Here is a 19,549-nt window from a genome sequence, read left to right on the forward strand (position 1 = left end):
AAAATTATAAAAAATTACTTACGATCATCAATGAGCCAAGAACGGTTGTCGAATTTGTCAATAATTGCAATATAGAAAATGAAAAATTAGATAAATTAGACACGAGTAATATCATCAAAAGGTTTGTCAGTGCAAAGGCTAGAAAAGTGCCATAATAAATTTTTGTAATTAATTTTTTATATTGTTAAAATGTATTTTGGAATTTTTTTCTTACAATATTGTGTCATATGTATCAACAGTTCTTCATCCTTTTCATTTAAGATTCAGGATTTATTATTATATTTGATTCAAGGTCCTGTTGCCTCGGTATTGATTGAATACGAAAATTGAATTGTAAAACAGTAAAGTAGTTTGGAAAACTAGAAGTAAATTTTATGATGGGCGCCAAATCAGTTTCTGCACAAAGGCGTCTTACATATCAGAGCCGGCCCTGATTCGGCTGTATGGTAATTAATATATATATATAAATATATATATATATGGGCAGTTCTAATGGGATGTACTTACTGCAAATAATGCAACCAATGGAATTATATTTAACCGGTATTAACAGTCTTTGACATAGAAAACTGTGATTAGTGAGCGGCACTGGTTGTTAACTGGTTTCCTTTTGAAAATTAACAACGACTTTCCCAATCGCCCCTAATTTCCAAAGCCCTGCACTCGCAGTAAATGCCGTCTGTCGGTCTGCCCCCTTATTTGTGAACACTGTGGCCCATTCTCAGCCCCCCCATGACGGACCCCCTGCTCACCACTTTAAACAATGAGGACAGACAGTTGAGCTCCAGCCCATAATAGTCGAGTCTGCAGCTTTCACATTTTGTATTTTGATGGCTTCATGTGGTCCGACACAAACAGCCCGATTGGCTCGAGTCCTGTTCTTCATTTAACACGGCCATCTCTAGTAAGCTAAAGTATCAAAGTGTACAGAAATACTGAGAGTAGTTGCAAAGGATAAACGACATTAAATAAAACAATACCGTTACAAATATCACAAAACTGTACTCGTAATGCCATGCCAGCTGTAAATTTTACTGTATCCCACCAGCAGCACTAGTTTGTGTAATGTTTATATTTTTTATTTCCCATTAAACAAATCAAAGTCTCCCTGTTACAGTGAAACCGCACGAGCATCTTTCCTGATAAGAAAAATGAAATAATTTAAATTATTTCTAACAGGTCTCAGTATGAGACAAACTGCTGGAAATGAAACCTGAACGCGGCCTGTAGAGTTACATCGCTCGACGCCACTTTAATAAAGTTTGCCGTTGACGGCTTTAGAAGAAAAAGAAAAAACACAAAGAACACGCAGAGCTCAAGAAAAATCAGAAATTAACGACGGGGCCGTGCGGGAGCGAACGGCTGAACAAGCGCGTGCCCGACGGAGAGCACAGTTCGGAGCATGCGCGAAATCAAAAGGTGAAACGGCGCGGAAAAGTGCACGAGCGCGAAGAAAGAAGAAGCAACCCGGTGTTAACGCGCCTCCGCCAAGTTAGATGTACATTACATTTCACGGGACACCAACCGGGAAATAAATTAACGTAGCACCAGCTAAAAGTGCGCGACCCCCTTCATCCACAATAACCTCGTGAAGGTGCGATTTGCTGTGCCGCCGCCTCCTCCACCACGTAGCGCTTAATCCCCAAGCTATCCACGCGGCGTCAGCCACCTCCTCAAATTTAAAGCCACCCAACATGTCGCGATCTTCCTCACTGCTGGCATTCCCACCCGGAGGCGATCCCCACATTCGATTTTGTCTCACCTTCCGCACCTTTGTTTGGTCTTCTGGCCTTAAAGAAGTCTGAGCGCGAGGGTCTCAGAGCAAACAGAGAGGAACTGCAGCACGTGATAGATACACTAGCTACTACGTCATTCACGACACGCCCACAACATCTTTCACGGGACGCCCACTGCAAGGATGAACTGCCCGCTTATTGTAAGGCAGCATCACTGAAGAGATGGCCGCTGTAAGAATGACAGCAATTGGTGTTACGTGGGACAAGCAGAAATGTCTTTTAGTCTCATACTTATAATATCTAAGCTTTTTAAAGTAACTTAACTAATTTCTAGTCACCTTGCCAAAAACGTTACTGTTACTATTTGAAGCCAAATTGACATTTAGAGATATATTAAAATATATTTTATTATATCTGGAAATTAATTTTAAATATCTCAGACTGAATTATAGATATCTAAAAATAAATCAATTTTTTTAAATGATATGCTGCACATTTTCAGATATCTTAAAATAACTTCCTAAAATAACTTAAATAACCTTAGAGATATCTCAGTAATACTTCCTGTAAAATTTCTTATTCTTTCAGTGGAACTTCCTGCCTATTTTAAGATATCTCGAAATGCACAGGAAGTGATTTTGAGATATCATGAATTGTATTTCAGATATCTGTGAACAGACAGGATGATATTATGAGATATCTTAAAATGTAATAAAATTACTTTCGTTTTTTAATAATACTTCCGCTCATTAAAACTGACAGAGGGTGCTGTGCGGCGCGTGTTTTATTTAAGTAGCGTTGTGTGTTTGAATAATCGTAATAAAGCTTAAAATATCCAGGCTTTAGTTTTTATTGTCTTATTCAGAGTTTATGTAAAGCATTGGCGTTATAAAGTGTAAAAAGAAACTTTACACAAATTGTCGTTGCTCGTGCAGATTGCTGCAGTATTCTGTTCAGAAAAGGAAACCCACGTTTATATTATTGTCGTACAAAACGGCAAGTTTGGAATTACGGGATTGTCATAAAATACAATTTTACGATTGGGAGCGTACCTAATACCAAAAATTGTCTCTGTTTTCTTAAAATAAAGTGGGACGTGTATAGAAGTTTTAATCGAACCATAAATGTACATATGAAGCAGCCTAAAACATTACTTCATAACGCCGCAACTCGAACGGTAAGACATATTTTTGATCAAAAGCAACAATTAAATCTCCTTACTATTTGACGTTAAGAAAATTAAGCGTTGCATAAAAATGTTGCACGTTTTATCTATTAATTTTCTATATATAAAGCTGATATTTGACAATATATCTTTGACACAATGTATCAGACAAAAGCAATGCACAATAAGAATAATGAATCGTCGTTTCAGTCCGTCACTTTGAGAGGTAAACGGATAGAGAGTGAAGTGAGTGAAATCCCGCGGCAGATGGCGCTCTTCACACACGTCCTTCATTTACGCCCGCATCTCCCGTTAAATGAATGGCCGCCTTTTCCACTACTTTTCAGTATGCGATAGAGAAAATCCTGAAATAAAATAGGACGTAGGAAATCAAACATCGCTAAATAAATCAGAGTGTTAAAAATTAACCAGAAAGTATATTATCTGTGCAGAACACTAATTAAATAAGAAGTCAAATAAAACTGTGACAGGTAGGCAAGCATCTTTTTATTTTGTTTACAGGTCATAGTTTAGAACAAACGCCATATCGTTCTCAAACTTATCTCAAAGTGTCATTTTCTTTTTCTGTGTAAAATAGTAGTTTTAAACGATAATATTTATAATATATATAATATATATATATATATATATATATATATATATATATATATATATATAGATATAGATATAGATATAGATATAGATAATATATATATATAGATTATATATATATAATATATATATATATATATATATATCTATATTATCTATATATCTATCTATATATATATATATATATATATATATATATATATATATATATATATATATATATATATATATATATATATGAACATACGTAACTATCCGAGAAATGTGCTTGCTTTTTAAAGCAAACCAACAAATACAGGCTGTTAAAAAGACGCTATACCTGCTCGCCATGTTTTCCACATGAAGGGAAAGGTTTCGTGAAAACAACAACTGCTCACGTCTGTAACTAACGAAATGAAATACTAGTTATTCATTACAGAATTAATATGCTTTATACTTACACATTCGTAGTAAAATAGCTCTTAGATAAAAGTTACAGCTGAATGCGTTGCTGTAAAGACCAAGAAATCGATGTGAGAGGAAGTGCAGTGTCATTAAATTTAACTTAACTTAAATGTGTTCAATTCACAGTATAGTTTTTTTACTTAGAATAAGTTATAAAAAATGTTTACATTTTAAGAAAAATAATACGTTAACGTTATTCTTAACTTTTTATTGAATTAGAATTAAATAATCAATAAAAACAGTAAAACCCATTTTTATTAAAGTAATGATTATTTTGCGCCTATAGTTTTTTTGTTATTATTTTTCACACAATCAAGATTTATTTTTTACAGCCAATCAGCGCCTTCCAAACACGCAGCAGGACAGCGTGAGCCTTCATTGTCTTATGCGGCGCGGCCTCTTCGTTTCATTGTCTTATATTGAGTTGTTAGACTATTTACTGTTAAGTGCTGTTTGAACGGCCGTTTAGTACAACAGGTGGCTTGCTGAGCTCTTGAATTGATATTGAAATGAACACACAAGCCTCCTAAATGAGTTATTGAAATGTCTACGTTTACAGTGTCCGTTTTAGGAAGTCGTAGTTTTTAATTGTTCCCGTTATTATGAATTATAATTTCTCGCTGTCACATATTATTCGTTACTACTCACGAGTCTCGCTTCATTGAGATTCTGTTTTATATTCTGTATATGCAAACATTTTAAACGGAGCGTTTATTGAACTGACTGTAGCAGATTTGTCATCTTCTTAAAATGACTTTATTTATATGATATTGACAACTAATCATAAGGTCAGAAATCAAGGAGGCTGTGAGTTTCATGGACTGCGCTGTTTCTTTGTTTTCGTGACATCGCGTCAGTAGAGAGTGCGTGACGTTAACAATGCATTGTGTCCTAAATGACAGCGCACACGCTTTCACTGTAAAAAAATACATCTAAAAATCGTTCTGGAATGCTATAAAAATAAGTTGATTCAACTTGTTGTGGGGAACGAAGTTGAGACAAAATGTTATATCAAGTACGGCACATTTCAAGTATTGCTCTTAAAGTAAACATAAAACTTTAAGTTACGACAAGGTAAAAACGTTTTGTTTCATTCACGCATGTCCAGATCGTTGTTTGACTTACACTTCCGGAAGATCCAGGAAAGTGACTCTATTTCATTGCATGTGGTATTTTGTGAAGATTTTGTTAAGTTCTGAGGTACGTGATATTCTGTGACATTGACAGTGTGAGTTAAGGAAAGTGGTCAGCTTCATAATAATTCGCGAATAATTAACCTGCCGTAAAGGAGGAAGTCTAACAGCGTGAGCCGTGAATTGTTTGCATAGCTAAGCAGTTTCCTTCGTTTCACTTAAGTTGCACTTCTTTATTTTTCTGCCAGAAATTCAGAATAGTCCTAGTTCATATAGTCTTGTTGTATCAGAAATGTTAATGAATGTACCAATTTTAAAATTTAAGGAAGTCGAGTTTAAATAACAAAAGAATGTCCACGCTATCAATACCTTGTCGTTATTGCAAATTTTCACATGAAAAACAGCATGTTCTGATTAAGCACTATCGATTAAAACACTGGCATCATCTAACCAACAGAAGAGTGCAGTGTTTGTACTTGGACTGTTTAGCTTTATTTAATACAATAGAAGCTTTAAGAACGCACCTAAGCCGCGTGCATTCTAAAAGTGATAAATCGGAGTGTGCCACATTTAACTGTGAACACTGTAATTTCAAAGACATTTGCAAAGAAAGGACTTGTATTATTCACTTGAGCAGACACTTGAAAACCTCTGAAACTGTGAAATGGCTAATTGTACTTTTAAAAGCAACATTCTTTCCACATTCCGAGTGCACATTAATAGAAAACACAAACATCAGGCCTTGAAGGATTTTAGAACGTCTGTGGTGCTTGTAGAGCTGTGAACGGCAACCTTTTTCGAGTCCAAAACTTTTCTTTCGCGGCGCACCTGAGGGACTGCCCATAAATAAAGTCGTGACGACACAATCTATGGACAATCGCCAATAAAAACAGTTAATTTTAGAAATTTGAAAGACATTTTATTAATAAAGGAATCAAAGGATAAATCTTAATGTTAATTAATGTGAACGTTGAGATTGTTTTTCAGCACATATTTGCTCCGCCTTCTTCTATCCGTACAGTGAGCGAGATCTTCTAACAACGAGACTTTTTTAGTCTCACGAGATGTGTTTTTGACACCGCTGGTGTTGATATTATGATGAATGGTGAACAGCGAAAATTTAACTTGCATTCAAAATAAATACATTTGTTTATTCAACAACCGTTATCTGTTTTTCCAACATAAAATATTTTTTTAAACATTATCTTTTTAACTCTTTCAGGGCTGATGTTGACCTTTGTCAAAAGGAGAAGTTGACGACGGTAATTCACTGTAAACTACGACAAAACCAGCTGTTATGTTTCAGTTGGACTCTCGTTGCTAGAAGGAAAGAGATTCATTGGTTTGACCAAGATTTCCTGCTCTCACGTGAGTAGCAAGGCACAAACAATGGCAAAAATGGCACTGACATCTGGCAAGAGATCAAAGCGAATGTGTAAAGCATAATACTCCGTGGACGATGTTTTGCCTATTATCTCTGAAATGGACTATGACTTGGCGGACTCTGATTTTGATACAAGCGATCGAAAACAAATGTGAGGTTCCAGCTTCAGTTGGCTGGTCCTCAGTTAATCATTTTACTGACAATGTTCGCCAGCCATGCAAAGACAGCCGGGCAGCAATCCTGCCGCATACTCTTGGCAAACTGGCAACCAAAGCATGCAGCAACAGATGTTTTATGTTGATTTCTGGGTGAAACCATTGCTTTTCAGAAACTATTTTTTGGAAAAAATATTCAGCCCTCAAAGAGTTAATCAACCAAAAGTTCAAAAACACGAGCAATTTTAAATATTTTACAAAAGTTTTTGCGGCGCCCCTAGAAAATTCCATGGCGCGCGCACCAGTTGCCCAACAGTGTTCTAGAGGATGAATTAGGTGAAGCTAGCTGTACTCTAGAGGACTCTGATGATGGTGAAGATACCACAGAGGCATGTAGCAGTAACATTTTAACAAGTATTGTTGTTGAAGGAGAAAATTTAGATTTAGCAATTGAACATAAGCTTGCTGCTTTCTTTTTGTGCATGCAGACTGTACTGCACGTTTCACAAAATGCAATGCAACAGATTATTGAAAATTTAAAAGAGATCTCAGAACTTTCAGAAACCCAAACCTAACATATTATTGTGGACACTTTGAATAAAAATGGCTGCACTCTTGGTAACTCTGATCTTGCAAATATTTCAGACACCATTCACAAAAGCAACCCATTTTTAAAAGCTTGTGAAGGAGGAGGTCACAAAAGAAAGGCTTATTTTAAGAAAAACTTTGCTGTGGACCAGTTGAGTTTGTGTTCAGCCAAATATAAAACAGGTCATTTGTTTATGTTCCCATACTGAAAGTCTAAACAGCTTTGCTGGGTCGAGATGACGTTTTAGAGAACACATTGAGTACTCCAGTGGAGATACCAGGATATTATATGTCATATCTTGATGGAAAGTTTTATAAAGAAAACAAACTTCTTGGTTCCAGAGAGTTTAGAATTGCTATTTGTTTGTACATTGATGATTTTGAAGTTGCCAATCCACTTGGCACTTCACGCAAGAAGCACAAGTTAACTGCAGTATACTGGGATCTTCTTAACTGGCCATCAGAATTTCAAAGCAATCTCAATGCAATACAGTTAGCACTTCTAAGCAAAAGTCTGGATGTAAAAGAGTTTGGTTATGACACGGTTTTTGATCCATTAGTCAAAGATTTAAAGATGCTTGAACAAGAAGGTTTGTACATCAGTAAACTTTCTGGAAACATCAGAGGAACTGTGTTTGCTGTTTCTGCCGATAATCTTGCTGCACATAATCTTGCTGGATTCCAGGAGAGCTTCAAGGTAGACAAATTCTATCGTTTCTGTTTAGCACCACTGAGTGACATTCAAAGCATAGATGTACGACAAGGATTATTTCAAATAAGAACACAACAGGGGCGTGATGATTTAATCACTCAGCTTAAAACAAACCCCAGTCTTAAGTCTGCCAGTGGTGTGAAAGCTGAATGTGTGTTGAGTAAACATTTGACTTTTTTCCACCCTGTAACTGGGTTTCCACCAGACCTTCTTCACGATTTTCTTGAGGGTGCTGTGCCTTTTGAATTAAGTGTTTGTTTGCACAAGTTGATTCAAGAGAATTATTTCACACTTGACTGCCTTAACACTATTATCCAGAATTTTCCATATGACCACTCTGATAAAGTTAATCGGCCACAAAAAAATTCACAAACCTTCAGTTCCAAAAAAACAATTGGTGGTAATGGACATGAGAATTGGACACTGTTAAGACTCTTATCTTTGATGATTGGTGGTTTAGTGCCAGAAAAATAGAAAACTTGGAAAATTTTAATGGACCTGAAGGATATTGTGGAACTTGCATTTTCCAAAAAAGTTTCAGAGGAAACATTGTGCTATTTGGAGTCAAAACTCAGCTGTTTCAAGAAGTGTTTCTAGATGAAAAAATAAAACCCAAACACCATTTCATAGAGCATTATCCAAATATGACAAGATGTTTTGGCCCCTTAGTTGATCTGTGGAGCATGAGGTTTGAATCTAAGCATAGTTTTTTCAAGAGGGTAGTTCATGATTCACGCAGTTTTAAAAACATTGTAGTTACTTTGGCAAGACGACATCAGTTATTGCTGTCATATGTTTTGGACTCACCCAATTTTTTCAAACCTTTATTGCCACCTGGCAAAGTAAACGTGGTCCAAACCCAGTTCCTTGAACCAGAGCTTAAGGATATTACCAGTAAAGTGTATCCAGGCCAAAACATGGTGTCTGTCACACATACTGTATGTTTGCATGGAACTACTTACTCAAAAGGTATGGTAATATCTGTGGGGTCTTGTTCTGGTCTACCTGACTTTGCCTTCATTCAGAATATTTTAATAATAAATGGTGAAGTTTCATTTGTTGTTGAAAAACAGAGCTCATGGTACATTGAACATCTTCGGTCATATGAAGTTTCAAGGTGTATCTATGGAGATGTAATTCTTGTTTGTCCAGATCAGCTAAATGACTTTTATCCTCTTACAGCTTACAAAATAAGAGGAAAGCTTTTAATTTCTCTCAAGAGATTTATAATTTGTTAGCCACTTATTGTAATTATAGTGAACATCTTTTTTATCTTGTTTTTAGTAACATTTGTCACTATGCTACTTCGAGTTATTTTCGGACCTGACAATATACAAAAAGTGTCCATTCCCAACCCTTCTTCACTTGAAGACCTCAAAGAAATGCTATCGAAAAAGCTACAGATTAAGAAAGGATTTTCAATGCAGTATGAAGATCCTGACTTTGCAATCTACATAATGTGGAGGAACTTCCACCCGAAAAAGCCACTATAAGAATTTTTTGGGAATTAATGATGAGCCCAATAGAACAACCTGACAAAGACTCATCAGATGTTTCTTTTGACACTTTAGATACAGCAAGTCTGGTATCAGTAGAGTCCAGCCCAAGCTCATCCAGTTCTTGTCACCGTGTAAGTCAGTGGCCATCAACATTTTTCATACCAAGTTTTTCATTTGATGTAGAGATCCGCCTCAGAAAAGGCAATGAACAATATGAGAAAGAACAAACAACTTTGAATGTGCCCCGTGATATGAAAATGGAAATTTTAGACAAATTAGCAGAGCTAATGTATTCTTTCAAAGCTTACCCCACTGACAAAGAGCTTAAAAGTGTTGCAAGGGAACTTGTTTCTAAGCACCCCTGTTTGTCTGAGCCTGGACCTGAGAAGGGGTGGCAGGCATGGAAAACGAGCCTAAAGCACAAGATGGGCAATTATCGTCAAAAATTGTGCAGCGCTGGATGCTTTGAAGTCACAGTAAACCAAAAGAAAAAGAAAGGTGTTAAAAACCAAAGCATGCAGAGATAAACTTCCTGCCTGACCATCCACCAGGTATCAATGAAGAAGTACTGGAATGTGAAAGAAGAGCCATGGTAGATGAGCTGAAGAAGAAAAATTTCAACATGAACCTTCTAAATGAAAAAATGGACATTACATTCTCCATGAGATGACAAGAAATTGTTCAAGAGCAACCTTTAGTGTCACTTGTAAAAGAGAAATGGCCAGGCCTCTTCTTACAGCATCAGGTAATGTCATATGTGAATTTGATTTCATTTTTTAATATGGGATTTTATAAATATTAATGCCATTGGTAATTTCTGTATGTATCTTTCAGGTGTATGGAGAATTCAAACGAATAACGGGAATCGACCTGTATAAAACCTTCCAGTTTGCTTTGGAAACGTATGCAAATGAGCTTATTGGCGTGTTCAGAACAAAAGGAGGTGATGAAATCGGGACCCTTTTGGAAAGATTTGATCAACATTGTGGGTTTGCTAGCACCTTATTCAATGATGGGATTCATGGACGACAAATGGCAATGAATAGAAGATGGATTAATGTAAATACGTGAGCTGCCGTCCGCAATTAGTCAACGCATTTTGATGGCGATTCTAAGTGGGGATGATGATTAGGAGAGCGATGGAATGAAAAGTGTGTCTCTGTAGCTCTGAGTCACATCATGAGAGGTTACTGGCTTCATTCAGGGTAAAAAAATCAATTTGAATTATCCAGTTTGACTGTAAACTTCCTGGCTGATCAGTGTCAGATGTAAAGAAATTCAGTATGTAGAGAGTGATGAGAAGTGGACTTTCAATACAAAAGCAAAGTTCATCCACTATAACAAAAGGACAAGTGTCTGTCTGTGTGTCTGTCATTCCAACAGAAGGCACAAATGGAGAATCAAATATATTTGTAGTAGTAAAATGATGCACCATCTGTTGGAATGAAAAATGTAGTGCATTTTATTACTACAAATATTTGTATTTTTGCAGCTGTCATGACACGTAACCGATTCTCTTTGCTGCTGAAATTCTTTCATTTGAATGACAACAGAAACGAGCCAGATAAGAAAGATCCAAACCGCGACCACTTGTTCAAGCTACGTCCTTTGATTGATCATTTATTTGAAGCATTTCAGTTGCCCTACATGCCAGGACCGTTAGCTGCAGTTGATGAAAGTTTATTGTTGTGGAAGGGCCGCTTACAGTTTCGACAGTATCTACCATTGAAAAGGGCACGGTTTGGATCAAGATGTTTTGCTTAGCTGAGAATTCAGGTTACATTTATAGATTTCGTGTATACACTGGCAACTTGCACAACATTTAGTGGTCAATACTGCTTGAATAAATGTAAAAAATGTAAAAAAAAATGTAAAAAAGTAAAAAAACGAAAATTGTTCAGATTTCGCCTGGCGTGGGGAATATTTAGGGAGTTGGCGGTTAAAGGGTTAAAAAGGCAAATTTAGAGGGAGATATTATAGTCCTGGTGGGCTTGATTTACTCAAGGTTAATACATTTACTCAGAATCACAGACTGCACTCTCTCCCTCTCAGATGTATTCAGACCTCTTCTTGTGTCACTCCAAACTGCACTCTGGTCCATCCTGTCTGCTTGAGACGTGTCCAGAACTTGAGTGGAGTCCATCACTGTATTGAGTGGCCGTCGTTTAGGAAGTCAGCCGTGTTTCTGTGTCTGGAAGGTCCTACAATTCACACTGCATGTCAGGAGAAAACATAAGCCATGAAGTCCAAAGAACTCTCTGTAGACCTCCACCAAGATCACATTATGGTAAGATGGAGATCAGGGCGAGGGGATCAAACCATTTCTAACACTTATGAGTGTCCTCAGGAGCACAGTGGCTTCAGAAATTGAGACACAGAAGACGTTTAGGACCACCAGGACTCTTCTTAGAGTTGGCCATCCCGCCAATCTGAATTACTGGAAAGGAAGGGTCTTGGGTCAGCGAGTTGACTGAGAACCCAATGGTCACTCTAAGAGAGCTTCAGAAGTTGTCCGCTGAGATTGGAGACTCTATCTGAAGGATGACCATCTCAACAGGACTCCATCAGTCAGGTGTTCATGGTTGAGTGTTTAATGGAAGGCAATCTTGACAGTTTAGAGGACTCTGAGGACATGAAGAGACTCTCTGGTGTGATGAGACTCAATGACCAAGAGCAGGCACTGCTCATCACCTGCCTAATACCATCATTAAAATGAGGAGTGGAGGTGGCAGCATCATGCCGGGGGTGCAGGGAGACGGGACAGAATGAAGGGAAGGAGGGCTGCAGCCAAACACAGAGAGGTCCTTGAGGAAGACTTGCTGCAGAGTGGGCTGACAGTTCAATGACTTGAAGCAAAGAGCGAAGACAATGATGGAGTGGCTTCAGGACAAGAGTGTCCTTGAGTGGTCCTGGTTAGACCTCATTAACTGAGTGATTCACTTTCTGAAGAAGATCAAGAAAGTTAAAGTCAACATGACACAAATAGAGGAGGTGACTGAGCCCCTCAATAAAGTCATCACTTAGTTTTCAGAATGGCGACGCTTGAAGAAATCAGTGGCTTGGCTCCTCAAGTTTAAAGACTTAAAATGAAAGATAATCATTTCAAGTAGAAATCAGCCAATCTAAAGATAACCCAGAAGAACAAGAAACACTCGCCGTCGAGCACATGAAGAGGTCCAAACTGACAGTAACACCAAACCTGATGTCACCAGAAGACTTGGCTAAAGCTGAAGCAGAACTTGTCCGCCTCAGTCCACGGCAAGAACTTCCAGAAGAATTAAAGGCTTTAAAGAAAAGGGCTTGTGAGATAAAGAACAGTCAGATCTTCAAACTGGAGCAAGTCACACAAGATGGAGTAGTGAGAGCTGGAGGAAGACTCAGCAAAGCTGCAATGCCAGATGAAGCTGAACATCCTGCAATTCTACACAAATATTCACATATTGCCCTCCTTATATTGCAGCACATTCATAAAGAAATCGGCCATTGTGGGCACAACTATATACTGGCACAGCTACACCAGGAATACTGGACATCTCAAGTAAAGTCAACTAACAGAAACATCATTTCAAAGTGTCCAACATGAGAAGATACAACGAGAAAGCAGGAGAACTAAAATGGCAGATTTGCTGAAGATCGTTTGTTTCCTGACCAGCCACCTTCCTCCAATGTCAGAGTTGATTATTTTGGTCCTTCACAAGATAAAAGATGGCGAAGTCAGGTCAGGAGGTGCGGAGTAATCTTCACGTGTCTGACAATCAGAGCTGCGCACACAGAGATGGCACTCAGCTTAGACTCTGATTCTTATATCAACGCCACACGGCGATTCATGTGCAGAAGAGGACAAGTTAGAATGACACGCTCAGATAACAAGACAAACGTCATTGGAGCTGAAAGAGAGCAACGTGAAGCAATTAAAGATCTCGAGCAAGAAAACAGCAACGCTGTGATGAAGAAAGAATTCAATTTTAATGTCTTTTAGATGAAAGCGTCTCTTAAGTGAGTAAATGTAAATGTAGAAAAAAAACCTAAAATATCTCAGACAGAGCTTAGTGAACATTTAAGTGATAAAAATTAAAGAAAGGATTAAAATACACTTACAAAAAAAAATAAAAAGGCAGGCGTAATAAAACAAAAAACCTCAAGTGACCAAAATCCAACAAACCTAAACCAGAGCAGGAGACCAAAAGGACCACCGAACATCAAAACGTAAAGCAGAGCCCACCAGACAGGACAGAGCCCAGTGTTGGAGCGGCTCTGTCATCGGCAGCTTCTTCTTAAATACCCCTGGGGGCGGAGCTCCAGCTGCAGTGTCACGTGGCCCCACCCCCCTGGGCTCCACATGAAACACACACAAAAAAAAAAGAGGGTCAATAAAACTAGCAAAATACATAAACATCAGAATAATAAAGCAAAAATATACATCAACACACCATACATACAACAACATAATCAATATCATTTACAGAACCGTTCATAAAAAATAAGAAAAAGCTTAAAGAAAACACAGAAAGGCAAAATGAAACCTAAAATGAAACATCACAGCTGACTTCAGTCCTCAATGCACTTCACCTTCTTGTGGTGTCCATGAGTGTCAAATTCACCATTTAATGTCCATCTTTATTAGTAGCTGAACATCTCAGTAGTGTGTGTGTGTGTGTGGGGGGGGGGGGGGTCAAGCTGGAGTTGGCATACGAGGGCACACAGCGAACACACAGGGGCACACGGGACACTTGACAGAGCGCAGACACTCAGATGTGGAATGGAGAGCAGTTCTCAGGTCTAAATGATCAATTTCACTGCTAGACTTACAAATCAAATATTCAATCCAAATCAACATCTTATTTGTTACTCACCCCACTGTCATATTCTGCCTTTTCCAGTGCTATTAAGAAATGGATCATCAATACGGAGTGTTATATCTTCAGATCAGACAACACAGGAGATGTGACCAGAGGTGTCGACAAGTCAGAAGGTCACAGATGAGCAGATTTGACAAATGTCAGTCATCCTTATTGTTTATTCACCAAACACCATTGGGAGTTTATTATACAAAATGTAAACAATTATTAGATTTGTATTTTGTTAATACATAACGATTATTAAAAAGATTAATTCAAATAAATGTTCTATTCCCATAGAGAATCTTCCATAACCTAACAAAGCTGCACTGTCCTTAAAGGTAATGACAATATTCAGAAATCTGCACTAAATATCCATTTGATCAAACCCAAATCTTTCCTCCCCTCAGCCTTGCCATTCATTTAATATTGAGAGTGGCCACTAGGGGGGGCAGTTTGGCTACAGAAGAATCAGCTCAGCTGTCAGCTCTGAAGGTCATGTGACTGTGTGATCGTGTTGCCTTTATTTTGCTCTTAATTCATTTAAATCTTAATTCATTTTAGATATAATATTTAAAGTTCTTTATTTCAGGTGTTTTATTCCTGTGTTTTTACTTTATTCTTATTTCTTCTACACTGCACTGTATTCTTTTCTCCCCCCTTTCCCATGTGTGTAATATGGCGGGTGTCCACTAGAGGGCGCCACTGCACTTCAGTCCCACCCCTCAGTCCTCCTGTTAAAGTCTCCATTCGTCTGACTCTCTGATTGTTTCTCATTCTCTCCTTTCATGTTTCACTGCTCAGGATTTCACTGAATGCTTTCTGCTTTTATCTTTTAGATTTCCTTTTTGTATAAATTGCTGTGTAATATTTAGAGTGGCCACAAGAGACAGTAGTGTGGCAACTGACCAATCAGTGACCCCTTCTGTCCATTCGTTGTCTTTCTTATCTGCTTTTAAATTTCAGGTTTGTGGACAAGGTGGGCCAACCCTAGACGAGGTGCCAGTCCACTGCAAAGCCACACATGTGCACCCATATCAAGTGTGTGCCAACTGAACAAGAATTGATTTTTTGAAGATGTTGGAGCTTTCAGGGTACCAAGAGTGACAAATCTGAGGACAAGGAGGAGGTGCAGTTGAAGTTTAATGTGACATCAACTAAAACACCAAACTCTGTCAGTATGGCTGACATCTGACTGACCGGTGAGTCCTCATCTTCAGACATTCACAGTGAATTCATTTTGAAGTGAAGGACCCTTTGAATGACCAATGGAGGGTCAAAAAATGTCTGGTGAGTGGAAAACACTCCAGTCCCATCTGTCACTCTCTGCTCCTACATATAGTCACTATTCAAGAGCTCTCCATACTGAGTCTGTATAGCGCCTTTCAGTTGTGCTGATCCAGCAGATCCACATGCCTGTCCTACTTAACAGGTGACATTCAGTGACACTTGGAGGCCTCAGTAGTTGTTGGGGTGTCAGCCTGAAGGACATGTGGCTGTGAATCAACAGTGACCCCTGCTGGTCAGACTGATATTTGTAGGTCTGAGGTGTCGTCGCCCCTCATTATGACACACACACCTAATTGGCTACTCAAACCCAATAATAATGGAGACCCTGACAGTCGCACTCCACAAATTCAATCACAGAGGTGCTGCCCCCCAACCCATCAATCCTGTAAATTTAATTTCACCCCAAACTACAAACAGAAAGAGGACCTGCGCTTGTGGGGACATCAAGTGACCAGTGGAGGGTACTGGTCAGTGGTCACATGGTGTCAGATGGCTGATTGTTACACCGCAGTGAGGATCAACACAAAACCCTGGATAGAGGGGCTCAGTGAAGGAGGTGTTGAACCTGTGCAGGAGGGTCATTGTGTGTGAGACGCTATAAAATGACAGAGAGCCAGCAGGCCAGTCCAGATACACACCTATTCTGGGGCTGTAGGGGGCGCTGATTACAGTGTGTTGGTTATTGTAACGCACAGAGTACTGGGAATCAGACCACAGCAAACACCAGGACTTGTTGTTGTATCCAAGGCCGCACTTATTACCCCATCCTTTCCTGCTCAGTCCTTTACATGCGACTCCAATCCTCATGAAGTCTCCACTGCCCTCCACCTCCCAGTAACAGCGAGTCCCAGTCAGAGCCTCTCTGCACAGAACTTGGTACCAGCAGTCAAATCTGTCAGGATGATCAGGATATTTGGCTTTTGTCCCCTTAAATGTCACCTTCTTGTTCCCTTCAGACAGACGGAGTTCTCTGTGTGCCGTGTTGATGTCCAGTGTGAGGGGACAGAAGTCTGAAAGGAGAGAAAAGAAAACGAGTGAGGAGATCTGGGAGTGTGTAACTGGACTGGGGGCGGAGCACAACACAGACAATTAACAAGAACCAATCAGGAGCTGCGCTGACCAGACTCAAATGCTGTCTTTCAGAAGTGGGGTCTTCTACCATGAAGCCCCCTTACATTCAGTAAGTGATTGATGGTGCTACTTGAAGCTGTTGTACTTTGATCATGGTGGTCACCCTGAGTCTGTCCTGATGTCTGACTTGGTTTGTTCTTCATCTCTTAAACTGTCCTTCTAGTCAATAAGGGGTTCATTTTTTTATTTGATGTGACATCCAGTGAGTTTGGCTGCAGTCCCATGGACCTTAAACTTCTTGATGTTAGCTGCTGTGGCCACAGGAACATGAAGCTCTTTGGAGGTGATCTTGTAGTCTTCACCTTGACCTGCTCAGCTGTGACCTTCGTCCTTTCCTCTTCTTCTCCTGTCCTCGTTCAGTGTGAGGCACACAATGACATATCACAGCTAAGTGAGGACTTTACTGAGTGACTGAAGACCCCTGAGACTCTCATTAGAGGGTCGATTCTCATCCAGTGATGTCTTTTAATATCTAAGGTATTCCAATATTTTCTTCGGTTATTTTCATTTAGTTTTATTCTTACAATATGTTAAGTTATGAATTGAAAACAAAGTGTCTGCTCTATGGAGAACAGAATGGCCAAGTACTTTAGTCAGCTTTAACTTATTTCACAGTAACGCTGGGATTCTTTTATAAAACAGTCCTTTTGTCTTCACCTTTACACTGTATATGTAGATATTAATGGGAGTGGACATTGTGTTTTTATGTGAAGCACACTGAGCTGATTTCATTATGTGCCTTGTGCTGCGTAAATAAATAATTCTTATCAATACTGTAAGGGAACAACTGAAATAAAAAAGAAACAGAAAGGAGAAAACAGAAAAGGAAAACAGCAGGAAGTGAAATGAAAAAAGAACAATGGAGGTAGGACTGGAGTGACAGGAGGACCTGACGTAGTCGGCAGGATTTCATTTTTATTTTCTGTGAGTCCACTTGACACTTCAGAGACTCAAGTCCAACAGACTGCTTTGGTGCCTCCCTGTCCTGAATCTCAATATCCCATAATGCACCATTCACAGGACCCCCGTCACTTTGAGCTCATCAGTCCCACCACACTCACATAATGCTTTCATATCATAAGCCTGGCCTGAGATATTAAAAGTGAAATGATGATAAACTCCATGAATTGACAGACTCACATTGTAAAAACTCCTCTCTGCTCTGAGGTTCAAGAGGCTGTAGGGTGAAGATTGGAGCTTCACAACCTGAAAATACAAAGAAAAGAGAAGAATGGAGAATGTTAAGATGGTGTTTTATAATGTTACATTCTTAGACAGTTATTACAAACGCAGTGCAGCTGAATAAAACAACAAGACAGGCGGATCAAGTTTGTGTACTGAGCCCACCGGTGTGTGGATGATAAAGTGAGTTTTATTTACCAACAACTTGATCAGCAGGACAGATATGAGGGTCTCGATTGTGGACTTGACCTCTGCTTTAGACACCAACATCTCAGAGCTCTATATATCCTCACAGGTGGCACAGTGGTAGTGCTGCTGCTTTGCAGTAAGGAGACTGTGGAAGACTATGGGTTCGGTTCCTCCCTGTGTGGATAGCGCTTTGAGTACTGAGAAAAGCGCTATATAAATGTATCCATCCATCCATCCATCCATTGTCTCCCGCTTATCCGAGGTCGGGTCGCGGGGGCAGCAGCCCGAGCAGAGACGCCCAGACTTCCCTCTCCCTGGCCACTTCTTCTAGCTCTTCCGGGAGAATCCCAAGGCGTTCCCAGGCCAGTCGAGAGACATAGTCCCTCCAGCGTGTCCTGGGTCTTCCCCGGGGCCTCCTCCCGGTTAGACGTGCCCGGAACACCTCACCAGGGAGGCGTCCAGGAGGCATTCTGATCAGATGCCCGAGCCACCTCATCTGACTCCTTTCGATGTGGAGGAGCAGCGGCTCTACTCTGAGTCCTTCCCGGATGACTGAGCTTCTCACCCTATCTTTAAGGGAAAGCCCAGACACCCTGCGGAGGAAACTCATTTCAGCCGCTTGTATTCGCGATCTCGTTCTTTCGGTCACTACCCATAGCTCATGACCATAGGTGAGGGTAGGAACATAGATCGACTGGTAAATTGAGAGCTTCGCCTTGCGGCTCAGCTCCTTTTTCACCACGACAGACCGATGCAGCGCCCGCATTACTGCAGATGCCGCACCGATCCGCCTGTCGATCTCACGCTCCATTCTTCCCTCACTATATAAATGTAATGAATTATTATTATTATTATTATGATAAGAAACTGACCGAGTTCAGCCTGCCCAGTCCAATCCACCATTGGATCTCAGACTTTCTTCCAGACACTGCAGTTGGGTGCACACATGTCTGACCTGTTAACCCTCATCACCTCACTTTCTGCTGTCCTCTCCTGTGTTGTCAGTTGGCCACAGCTCAGCAGTTCTGTTCATGGACAGACATTGTTAGGTTCCATTTATGTTCATCAGTGCAGAACTGCTTTATCTTACTGTGTTTTTAAACAAATCTGTACAGCACTTTACAACCTCCACAGATTTTATACCAGGTTAGGTCAGATCAGGTCAGGTTGGGGGGGCATGCACTGGTACACCACGTTGCCACATCCACCACACAATGAAACAGGTTTAGATCCTAGCTGGCAACTCCCCCAAGGCAGATACACAGTCCAACCCTCTGGAAATGACCTTCTATCTACCACAGCCAAGTGTTATGTGGTTGTCCCCTTGGCTTGGTGCAACCACTCGGGTCCTCAACAATGAGGGTCACCCTAAGGTAATTGTGTCACATGACTGTAGTGTCGTAACTGATGCTCCCTCACACTGCAGGTCATGTGCCTCATTCAAAGCAGACCAGCGGTACCCAAGGATTTTCTGAAGAGACACAACATACT

The 19,549-nt window shown here is 39.8% G+C and overlaps 2 protein-coding genes across 12 annotated transcripts in view; one reads left to right on the forward strand and one right to left on the reverse strand.

Annotated features, from left to right (window-relative positions):
• The window catches only part of LOC114652512 (tripartite motif-containing protein 16-like), a 979,029-nt gene that overhangs the window by 285,706 nt on the left and 673,774 nt on the right, over positions 1-19,549 (forward strand). The window lies entirely within an intron of this gene.
• LOC114641503 (tripartite motif-containing protein 16-like) overlaps positions 1-19,549 on the reverse strand; it is a 1,283,323-nt gene that overhangs the window by 129,076 nt on the left and 1,134,698 nt on the right. For 5 of the 11 annotated variants that reach the window (XR_007934966.1, XR_007934959.1, XR_007934962.1 and 2 more), the window contains one exon: positions 15,931-16,566. Coding sequence is in view for 2 of the 11 variants with exons in the window: in XM_051927841.1 (XP_051783801.1) it covers positions 16,025-16,566 (542 nt within the window). In the remaining 9 variants the exon portion in view is untranslated. Of the gene's footprint in view, positions 1-15,930; positions 16,567-17,827; positions 17,894-19,549 lie in introns of all 11 variants that reach the window. The other 6 variants (XR_007934967.1, XR_007934961.1, XR_007934964.1 and 3 more) reach the window with 5 other exon arrangements.

Source organism: Erpetoichthys calabaricus, chromosome 5, assembly GCF_900747795.2.
Source record: "Erpetoichthys calabaricus chromosome 5, fErpCal1.3, whole genome shotgun sequence".
In the NCBI taxonomy this organism is placed as follows: domain Eukaryota; kingdom Metazoa; phylum Chordata; class Cladistia; order Polypteriformes; family Polypteridae; genus Erpetoichthys; species Erpetoichthys calabaricus.